The 11,377-nt window shown below is 35.4% G+C and overlaps 1 protein-coding gene across 6 annotated transcripts; it reads left to right on the top strand.

The window, feature by feature from the left end:
• The first annotated feature begins 4,272 nt into the window (after positions 1-4,272).
• Positions 4,273-9,167, top strand: LOC131049642 (disease resistance protein RUN1-like). Of its 6 annotated transcripts, none has more exons than XM_059209880.1 (6): positions 4,273-4,555; positions 5,366-5,575; positions 5,810-6,380; positions 6,461-6,781; positions 8,565-8,669; positions 8,758-9,167. In XM_059209880.1, the coding sequence occupies exons 2-4, from the start codon at positions 5,373-5,375 to the stop codon at positions 6,602-6,604; spliced, it is 918 nt and encodes a 305-aa protein (XP_059065863.1). In that variant the 5' UTR covers positions 4,273-4,555; positions 5,366-5,372; the 3' UTR covers positions 6,605-6,781; positions 8,565-8,669; positions 8,758-9,167. The 6 variants fall into 6 exon arrangements, with proteins under 6 accessions (XP_059065863.1, XP_059065866.1, XP_059065862.1 ...); XM_059209883.1 differs by having other exon boundaries at positions 8,804-9,167; XM_059209879.1 differs by having other exon boundaries at positions 8,565-9,167.
• Positions 9,168-11,377: the final 2,210 nt, after the last annotated feature.

Here is an 11,377-nt window from a genome sequence, read left to right on the forward strand (position 1 = left end):
TAGTTTATAAACTTGAAATGATAGGTATCACCATTTTTTAGTAACTACTTATTTTTTGGAACTTTGAAAAAACAATATGTTACAAATCTAGACACTCGTCTTTACAAAAATTAAATAATAATAATAATTTTATGATTAGTTTAACTCAAATAATGTTGATTGTACACAAGGGGGTTTTAAAATTAATTTAAGAAAAAATAAAAAAATATTAAATAAAATTATACAATAACATTTATTTAGGCCAAATTATGTTGGTTGTACACATGCATGTTTTGGCTCAAAACATGGGACTTTTAATAAGATTTTTTTGTAAATCCTACATAGAACTGACTTTTATCATTTACGTAGTAGAATAAATAACATGTTTAAAAACTAGACACAAAACCCTACATTTAAAATTTTTAGACCTTGTTAAGATTCCAGAAATGTGTAAGTGCTTCAAATTTTTGCTCCACTATGACAAACTTTGATTTTGAGGAAAAACACTACCACTTATGGTCAAATGTGGACCCATCATCTTGCACTTACCTTAGACAAGAACAATAATGCAAGTTTATCCTCTTACCAAGTCCTAATATTGTAAAACCTAGGATTAAACCAATATTTACCAATGCGTATACAAAATTTAGAATTTCATGTGTTTAAGGTCATGCATTTAATTTTCACATAAGAGGAACACATGAAGAAATGATTTGAATACTCGTAAATTATACACAAGACTTCTCTCTAAATGCAATTAAGTGCACCAAGCATATCCATTTGCATACATTTACAAAAAAAATCATTTATCTTTATCAACTTAAATCCATTATCACAGTTCGCTTCAAGGCACACTCCATAACAAACTATCTAATGATGAGCCTTGAATTCAAAAAATTGATTGATTTGTGACGCAGAGATTTTTTGCCGTATCTTTATGACTACAACAACGAACTTAAACTAACTTACTCTCGCGATGCCGTCTCCCGCTGCATCTGTCGCCGCTGCCCTAAGGCCGCTTATGCCTGCCACTGCCGCTTCCCCAAGGCAGTCTGTTGCTGTGATTCCTGGAGCGGCTGGGACTGCTCTCGGTGCTGTGAACGGGGCCTCTGCGGGGATTTCGCCTGGTGTTGCGAAGGGCTCTTCGAGGGTCTCGCCTAGTGCTGTGAAGGGCTCAGAGGGGATTTCGCCTGGTGCTGTGAAGGGCTCTTCGGGGGTTTCGCCTAAGGATGGAGATACGGTGCTTCCAGCGCCCTCTGTTGTTGATCAGGATGCCTATGGCTGTTACAGTTTGCAAAACTCTAGTTTTCAAGGTGTCTATTGATACTGATATGGAGATCATCCACACTTCCTCTGTGTTTGAAGCTCATGGTCTGATTTGCAGGTTTCAGGGTTTTTGGCCAAGCCTTCCTCTGCTGCACACTTGGATTTCTCAAAGCTGGGAACCGATCATAAAAGGTTCGGTTACCATTTTTCCTTCAGCTAAGGGTTTTTTCATTGCCAAATTTAAATATGCAGAGGATAGATGGAAAATCTTAGGTATTAATCCTTTCAGCTGGGAAGACAAATTTATTTTGATGGTAAAACCTTGGTTCCCGAGTTTTAACCTATCTACTGATTCATTTAATGAGATTCCTATTTGGGTTAGGTTCCCTAAACTTCTGCTTCATCTATGGACGGATTCTCTGCTAAAGGAAGTGGGGGAGGCTTTAGGCAAATTCCTAATGATTGATAAGGATTCTTTCCAAATTTATCACTCTACTTATGCTCGAATTTTGGTTAACATTGATGTCTCTAAAGGGCTTCCAGCTGAGTTAGAAATTGAATCTTCCTTGGGATCTTGGGTCCAACTGCTCGACTTTGAAGGTATCCCCTTTAGATGTCGAAAGTGCTTTCAAACTAGACATGTTGCTGCACGGTGTGAAAAAGATAAAAAGAAAAAAAAATCTGCTACTTGGTGGAAGGGTGCATCCTCTGAACACTATTTTGTTAAAAAGAAAAGCTTCTCCTAGGTGGTGGCATAGGTTCCTCAACCCGATGAGCCTCCTATTCCTGCCTCTGTTCCTCATGAATGTGTGGATGCTTGCGGTGGTACCCCGACTGATTGTTTGAAAAATGTTGGATCTCCTTCTTCAATGGATGACTCTCCCACGTCCCAGATTGTTGCTGGATCTTCTGTTGTCCCTGCCTCTCTGGATGCTAGCTCTGTTCCTCCTGATGTTGGGAGGCCCTCTATTCTGGATCCTTCCTCTTGGCAAAAGGCTGCTGCTAGGGTTGAGGAGGGATGGATCACTGTTAAAAGTAAAAAATCTAAATTGTCCCAGTCCTCTTTTGATATGACCCTTCGATCCCACAAGGGTAGGACAAATTATTGATCCTTCTTGGTTGGGTTAGGGCTACTGGTTTTTTGCAGCCTGTTGGTTTTTGGTGGGGGTATTTGTTGTTCCCCTTCTTTTGGTTGGCTGTGTCGAGTCTCTTTTGTGTTTTGTTTCTTTGAGTGGACTTTCAAGCTTATCTTTCGGTTTGGGTTGCAAGTCCTTCTAAAACCTGTCTTGTAAAGGGTTTCTGGTCCCTTAAAAACTTGTTTTTCCTTAATCAAAAACAAACTATCTAATGACATACATTACTATCTACACTCAAGAATTTATTGGATACCTCTTTTATCTCTTTATTTTTACTATTAACACAATTTTGGGTCTTGATAAAAGAGTAAGGGAGAAGTTAGTACATTTTTGCAATGTAGTCTATAATGCTTCACAATAGTCCTTAGCACTTTAACAAAGCATTACTCATTTCAAATAGGACCAAGAAAACCTTGTTTACAAGTTCAACTCTATTTTGACTAAGATCACAAGTTTCTAGGATAGAATTGAAGATTCTAGATAATTGTAACTTTTGAATCCCATCTTTGCAATTGTGGTTCTCTATTGAATATTTATATAATTAAAATTCATTTATCTCAATCTTCAAATTCATTATCCAATCCTAATGTCCAAAGATTAGTATTCTATAGCAAAATATTGTTATGTAAGCTTTACTTCAAGTTATCCAACCCAAAACCCTTCTATTTCTATTTTAGCACACCTCTAATTACAATTTCTAAAATAATTATTCTTCTTAAGCTTTATTTATTTATGTTTTCTTTAAAATTAAATTACTAACCTTAAATAAAGTTAAAGGTTGTCTTATTTTCGTTTAGTTATAAATATATGACCTTAACATTTTTTACTAAAAATTATATTGGAATCTATTTTCTATGGGGACAAGAATTTAGAGGTAGCTTTAAAAAATTAGCATCATGGTTAGTAGATCAATAAGAAGTTGGTAGGTGCTTGTTTAACTAGAGGTGAATAATTCAAATCATAAAGATGGATCTTTCATACTAATTAGACTTAATTGAGAAGAAATAATTTTATAATGACTACCAACCAAAATTAGGAATCTAAAAAACTAAAATGTTAATAAATGGAATAATTGTGTATCAAATCAAACCCCTAATTTAAATAGAAATGATGAAAAATGGAAAAAACTTCCCTCCTTAAAAAAAAATATATTTAATATAATTATAAAGTACAATAAACCTTTCATAATTTCTTCATTAACCACAACACTATTCTCACTCATGAAGGGCAAAACCGAAGAGATACCATCATAATTTAACCCCTCACCTTACGGTTTGCCACTAGGCCATCTTGGGGACTTCCTCCTTGATCACTTTTATCGTCTAAATATATTTTCTTCTTGGAGAGCTGGATATATTTAAACGAGAGGAATTACGTTTACTACTTAGTGATAATCCTAACTCGAAATGCTTCGCCCCTCCGCTCTGCGCACTAATCCGCACTCTCTTCAACTAACCATGCAGTTCTCCTCAGCTTCCTCCCTCCTTGTTTTTGCTTTTTAGGGTTCAAAACAATGAGAGTGGGACCTTACTCCACGGTTAATGAATAAAAACATTTACAGATATATTTCTAAGAATCCTATAGTTTTACTAATGAACAAAAGACCACTTGGAGGAGGAGAGTTCAGTTCAATCAAATCCATTGTAATCTGAACGTTAGTCCTTTTCTTTAATTGTGGAGTGAGATTCTTCACACAACAGAAGTCGTCAAAACAGACAGTCTGGCTTCACAAGCTCACATGCTAAACAGTAATGGCATTTAATACTAGCAAACAAAAAGCCAATGGAGGGGATGGCCCAACTAAATCGAATCATTACTGATTGACCAATCGTACATCTCCAAACCAAAAGATTAGTCGACTCGGTGGGGTTGTCTAACATACTGTTGTACAAGCCAGGGTCACTCAGTCAAAAAGTATGTCGACAACATACCAATTAGTGTGTTGCTATGGAGTTGTCTCACCTTATTTTCCCGTTTTGAAGCATCAAATCTAACGACTAGATGCAGCACTACCGTCATGTATGTGATCCATAGAGGATTCTATTTTTCCTCGGATTCGAATGACATTCTATGCTTTGCCTAGTAGAGACTTCCTATAAAAGGGTGTAAACTGTAAACTATTAGAGTTCTGCATCCAACTGAATTTCTGTCACAAGGAAGTTCCGAGAAGTCAGGTGAGTTCTGGTTTTTATGATTTTTACTAAATGGACATATATATCTATCCTATCTAGTATTGGTATGGCTTAGCTTAATTTAACTTTGGTTTTCTAAGATTGCGTTTTAGCCTTGTGAGAATGACTGCTCACTACTTAATTTAGCACTGTATAGCAGAGATTTAACAAATTAGTTGTCATTTTTATCTTTGTATATCTAATGGCTGATTTTGAATGTAGTATTGGTAGTGTTTGTTTTGATGAAAACTTGCCATGCATGCATATATAGATAGGTTTGACTATATGAACTTGATACGGTTATTGGGTGCATTTTTCTGCTTCTTAGAGGAAATGTTGATGAAAATACTGCCTTGCCCAGCAGTACATCAATCTGAAAACCCTACCAAAATTTGCAATTTGTTGAGTTTTTCACTGACATAATCAGGTGTCTCCGTGCGCTGATTTAGGGTCATCTTGTGGGGCTTTAAGGCTGGCTGTGTAGGTAATGTCATTTCAATAAAAGAGAATGGTTTTTTCTTTAAGAATGTGATTTGAGTGGATTAGTGTCTAACAAATGAGATTTATAATTCTAGAATTCTTGGAGGAGGTTGAAGATATTGTTCTTCTCATAAAGCTGGTGAATGGTCAATATTTTGTACCTTTTAAGCTAGCTATTCATGTAGTGTTCTTATTTTGTGAGTGAACAATTTTCTATATTTCTTGTTTTATAATACATTGGAAACACTTTGAACAAGCTTTATACCATCCATTCACATATTTGACAATTTGTTGATACTCTTATGATTATTTTCTTGATTGACTATGCTACAGACCCAAGATGCTTGCAAGAATTCCTGGTGTTTCTAGAGGGCTGTCCTCTAGTGCCGTGCTTATGGCAGAGGTGAAGAGGCCCTTAATAAGGAAGAGCTTAAACCATCAGACCATAATGTGCCGCCACTTTACGGTGAGTATGGATTTCACCTTAAAGTGGCTGCACGTTCTGACTGCTTATGGCAGGTTTTCAACGAGTTCAACACAGAGGTGAGGCAAATTTGAGTTTATGGTTTCCTTTTACGTATTTTGTTATTAGTATAAATATTTATTTAGTACATTTAAGAGCTTTGCAAATTTGTGGGGCACAAAATTATAGCTCTCATACAACCTGTTTTAAATTTTTCTACCTAAGAATTGCAATTACTGCTTTATCAAATTCAAGGCCTGGTTGTTTGTAAGAAGAAATTGACCTGTTGACCTTTTTTGTTCTGTTTTTAACAGAGATGGTGAAGGAAGAAGCGAGTCTTTGGCTAAGGATGTATTTATTGGTCACAGCGGCAAACAGAAGATCCTTGCTCGGGAGCTACACAAGGACCTCACAAATAAAGGTGTGTCCTGTTTCTTTGATGAGGATCCTCTAAGCTTGCCAATAGCTGAAAAATTCCCTCCCCGCATTTTTGAAGCCGCTGAGAAATGCAGAGTAGCAGTATTGGTTCTCTCAAAGGATTTCAGCCACTCAAAGTGGCCAATGCTGGAACTTTCCGCTTTTCTCAAAGCTAAAATTTCTGGCAAAAATCCAAACATGAAGATACTACCCTTGTTCTTCATGATATCGCCAAAGTCCCTTTCTGAAATTACAGAGGACAACCAAGTATGGAAAGACTTTGGGATAGCTGATGAGACTCGAGCTGAATGGCATAGGGCTTTAAGAGAAATAAGGTCAATTAAGGGTTTGGAGTTCAAAGAAGCTGAGGATATGGTGCATTTCCGAGATGAAGTTGTAAAAGCCATCTGCTCCCTACTACTTTCACACTCACCTGATTCTATTCAAGGGCAGACACGTCAAGACCAGGTAACTCACCTGTTTAACCCTCCTGAAAAATCCTGTTTTCAAGTGAGTGTCAATGTTTTTAACTTTTCCTTTGTGATTAGGTGTTGGATGGGTTAGCAGTCATCCCAATAACACTTCTTCAGCCTCGTCTTCAACAAATGTTACGGGCACAGTTCTACAGCAATATTGTATTTTCTATGGACCTGTTAAAACTTCAATGTAGATCACCCATCAGCATGCTGTGATGCCCAAACACTGAACTACAGGCCCTTTTCCATTGAAAGTGAAGACTGTTCTTACAAGAGACTTATGGATCTTGAAATTGTGATACATTTATTTGCCTTCAAGCAATTCGCTGTTCAGTTCTGGTTTTCTTCTCAACTCTTATCTGCTGCTCATATCTGCATCAACCAAAAAAGATGGTGAGTACTTTCGTTTATTTGAAATTACATTGTTTCCTTTCTGTCTTGAAGTTTGCAAATATCAATATGGTGTTATCGTTCCTCTGATAGATATGCATTATTTGAAAACAATTGCAATTGAAGGTAATTATGGAATTATCTAATAAGATGATGCAGAGCATATATTAAAATTAGTATATTATCATAAAGTTGGAGAGTGATAGAATAGTTGTATTTGCATCCCGTGAAATGTTGCTTCTCAATTCTGATAGCTGGTCAAATATGCAACAATAAAATAAATAGTGAGGAATTTCGTTTGTCTTTGGATTTAAAATTCTTCCTTTCTGTCTTGAATTGAATATGTCAATATGGTGTTTTTGATTAAGGTGTTTACTCGATTTCACTTGTTGTTTACGTGATATGCATTGTTTGTACAAATTATTGTAATTAAAAACTTATATTGTGATATGCATTGGTGGAAGTGTTTTGTAAAATTATGTAGGGCATTTTAAACTTCTGTTGTAGAAGATAACATATGATGCTCTCCACCATCATTTTCTTGTATAGTAAAATTGACTATCGTCACCTCGATATAAATTATCTTGGAATAAATTCAACAATAAACCACAGTAAGCACATAATTATAGTCTTGGGAACAGTTTTTTTAAATAAAACAATGAGTGGGAAACTTGAACAGATTCATTTTCAAAACATAACATTGAAATCAGTGCTGAAGAAAGATGCTAGCTACCAAAATTTGCCAACAAGAAAATGGAAGCAACAAAGTGGCAGCAGGAAGATGAAAAAAATAAATAATTTAAGCCTATAGAATGCAGAGCAGTGACAAATTTTTAGGTCATGGCAAACTTCACAAAGGGATTCTTATGGTATTATTTCTACTTATATATTATTTATATTCAACGGACATGTTACCAAAGTTGAAACACCTGTGTAGAATAGGAGAGCCTTCAAGTTTAGGAAGTGGAACCACTTAGGCTGTAATAGTTAGACTTACAAACCCTTACACAGCCTAGCATTAACATGAGGCAAACAACTTCATGAAAAGGTACTTTACCATGAGTTCTCCCTCAATACGATCAGGACAATTTAATGTTTAGATTTGCTAGATTCAATTATCTATATTGTAATAATTATTTTTCAAGTTAGAAAACTTGCGAGACAAATGAAGTTTATTAGGCTAATATCCGCAATCAGATTTGTAATTCACTTCTTCAACAGCCTTGAGGTCAATGAACTCTACAATAGTGATGAATTTCATTGCAATTAACACAAATACATCATTAAAACCACAAACAATTGGATGTGGATGATCAAGGGTTTCTGTCTTGTATCGCTTGAGAAGAATGCATATTATGTGCACATCAGGATAAGTGCCATTGTTGTTTTTAGGGCAGTGGTGTCATGCATCCTGGATATATGAGAAGAGCATAGGTATGGAGGAGCCCGCTGGACAATAGTGTTTTGATTAGGATCCAATCTTCTATTTCCGATAAGGTTGATGACAGCACAATTTCTAAGTTTAATTTTTTATGTATATGTTATTCTTAAGATGAGTATATATTGTAAATGATATAAAAATTGCAGTCCTTACTCTTCTAAAAAAAATTTTTTTTTTCTACAATATCAAAAAGTAGAAATAAAAATACATTTTACAAATGAATTTATATTTTTATTATTTGAAATTTTCTAATATATCTGTATAGAGGCATTATAAAAAAAACTCTCAAAATTTTATTTATAGAAATTGTAACTCAAAACTCTTTTGTAACTGTCAAAAATATAGATTTGCAGCTACGCCAAAACTTGCAGGTATCAATGAACTTCTAAATCAGCATCTTAACCTAGATCAATGAACTGTCAGAGATGCGGCAGTTAATCTGAAGAAAAGGTATCAACATGATAACAGATCAATATATTAAGATTTAGATCAGTGACTATCTTGGTGGCATTTGATTAACTCCTTTGATTTGGATCAGAGAGCTGCATGCAGAAATCTCAGCTAAACGATCTTCTGTTCTACAGTAATATGGATTCGCCTAATGAAATAATTAGATTCCAACCACGAAAGCAATGCTCCGGATTTTCATCCTGTGTATCTGCCTGATGAGGATGCCTCAATAGGAACGATGCCAACTCAAGTGTCTTGACTAAGGTTTGATCTGGAAACCCATCTTGAACTTGATAGTTTATTAAATAGGAGATGTTGGAATTACTTTGAGCGTTAGTATTGCTCCTTTTGTAATTCCTCTAGTATTGCAAACAAAGAGCACAGTTTCAAGGCAACTATAATTATTCGTGGAGTTTTATCTTTCATCACAATTTTATTAAAATGAAGTGAGGCCACTGTGAAACAGGGGGCATCATCAGCATTTTGCTATTTGTCTCAGCCTATCTTGTCCCCTATGTTTGTGTTCTTTATGTTGTTACCACTAGATATTTAGCTGGGCAATTATATTTCCCCCTGTTTAATGTGTACCAAATTGATAGTCAATGAATGCTTTAGTTGGAACATTTCATGGGTCGTGAAAGCACCATTTAATTTACTAGCCATTGCTTTTGTTGTTAAAATTATGTCAGCATTTCACCCTACAATGGACTTATCTTCACACTTCTACAAGCACTTCAGTGCTTGATTCTTTATTTTATTTATAAGCCAGTATTTTTTTCGATGAATTTCATTTGTTTGCCATTTTTTAACATTCTCTAAGCAGAATTTTTGTATGATTCTTGCCAGCAGTTTAAATGCCTTGTTTATTCTAAAACATTCTCTAAGCTTTAGACAGTCAAGGCTGGATTTAAACAGAAGTGGAACAAGAAATATGTTAGCATAATTAAAACCTTATTGATCTGAATTGAAAGCTGAAATACATCTTGTGACCTGGATTTATGTCCTTCAGAAATGCTATTACATGGCAGTCACATTCTATGCTGTCTGATATCCAGTATTTGCAGAAACCTTTTGACAGTGGATTTTTATGTGGTCATCATGGCGTGCCAAGGCTTTACTTCACCATCCAATTTCCCATGTATATGGATTCAGTGGTAGGGAACCTATTCTGTCTGAACTTAGTAGATATGGTTGCCTTCAGAATAGTTGAATTGGCAAAGCAAGCCTTGTAAATTAAATCTATCCCACTTTATCAGCATTCTGCAAAGAACAAACATGGTGTGTTACATACCTGAGGTTTATGTGTGATTTTCCTATGGGTGTGTGCTTATGTGTTTGCTAGTTAGAATTTGAAGGTTTACTTAGTCTATTTATTTGTTTGAATTTTTCAAATTTATTCTTTATTTAAGGTTTTTAAGACATGATAGAGGAAACATCTCCTTGTTTTGTATTGCAAGCTACAATATTTGTGTAAAAAAATGAGGACTCTGAAATTAAAAGAGTTGGTTATGAATCATGTCCATTCTTCTGTTCAACTGTAGTAGCTTAATATTGCTTGCGATTATTATGGATGTCATAATTACTAAACCCTATAGGTTGGTTACAATGTTATAATTGGAGAGCTTAGGAAGTCATGTGAAATGTGTGACTACAAGATGATAAGCAAACCTCTAGGTACCCAACATGAAAAGTATTGTACTTATCTTATATTCTTGCTTTATTGTCTTTCTTTCCACTCTCCTATTTCTGATATAGGTGATACTGAGAAAATTAACCAGTCACCAAGTACAATTTAAAACATGCTCTTGGAATCCTAAATACAAAAAATGCTACATGTAAAAAAGATATATCAGAAGGGATGAAAGCTAAAATAAATAAATTTAAAAAAAATATTATAAAAAAATGAAGAGAACGATGATGGATCAAGGATCATATGCTGTTAAAGATGAATAATATTCTGCATAAACCTTTTACCAAACTATTAAATACCTATTGATAGCATTCTAGAATCACTGCAATCATTGCCTAGAATTGAGGGTCCACAAGTAATGAACCTTCCATATTGGTGGATTTCAATTTCAATTTCCCCTAGGCCATTAGCAATAAGTCTATCCACCCAAGAAGGAAATAGCTCTGAATGTATACCACCTCGTGGCCTTAGTGATATTGTCAACTATCCTCTTCACAATATGAGTAGCACCTAGCATTGATCACCTTCGCGCTATAGGCGATTGCCCGCTAACCTTCCCGATGCAACGAGCAGCTCTGATTTTTGTTACCTACAAATAGTGGTAACAACAAGCTCAACCACTCCAATATCACATCTAGGATAGCCCTTGGCAATCTTTCACTTTCATGATACAAGCGAATGTCGGCTAGTCCCTAAGGTACAATAGTTGCCCCAAGCATTGATCATTGGCATGGTCCAATGTTGCCTATCACTACTCCAATATCTTTGAGGTTTAAGCTTAGGTCATCTATAGCCTGGAATTTACTGGAATTCTAGTTGCATTTGACTTTAATTTGCTTAGGTCATTCTAGAAGGTTTACACTAGTTGAATTTAAGGTAAATTATTATAGAGCCTTCTAGACAAACACTAGTGTGAACCGGAATTATCCAACTGTTATATTCTTAGGTTGATCTTGTTCACTATGTTTAGTCATCACAATTATACACATAGTTGGGAAGGGTAAAGGTACTAACATTA

The sequence above is a fragment of the Cryptomeria japonica genome, chromosome 8 (assembly GCF_030272615.1).
Source record: "Cryptomeria japonica chromosome 8, Sugi_1.0, whole genome shotgun sequence".
In the NCBI taxonomy this organism is placed as follows: Eukaryota; Viridiplantae; Streptophyta; class Pinopsida; order Cupressales; family Cupressaceae; genus Cryptomeria; species Cryptomeria japonica.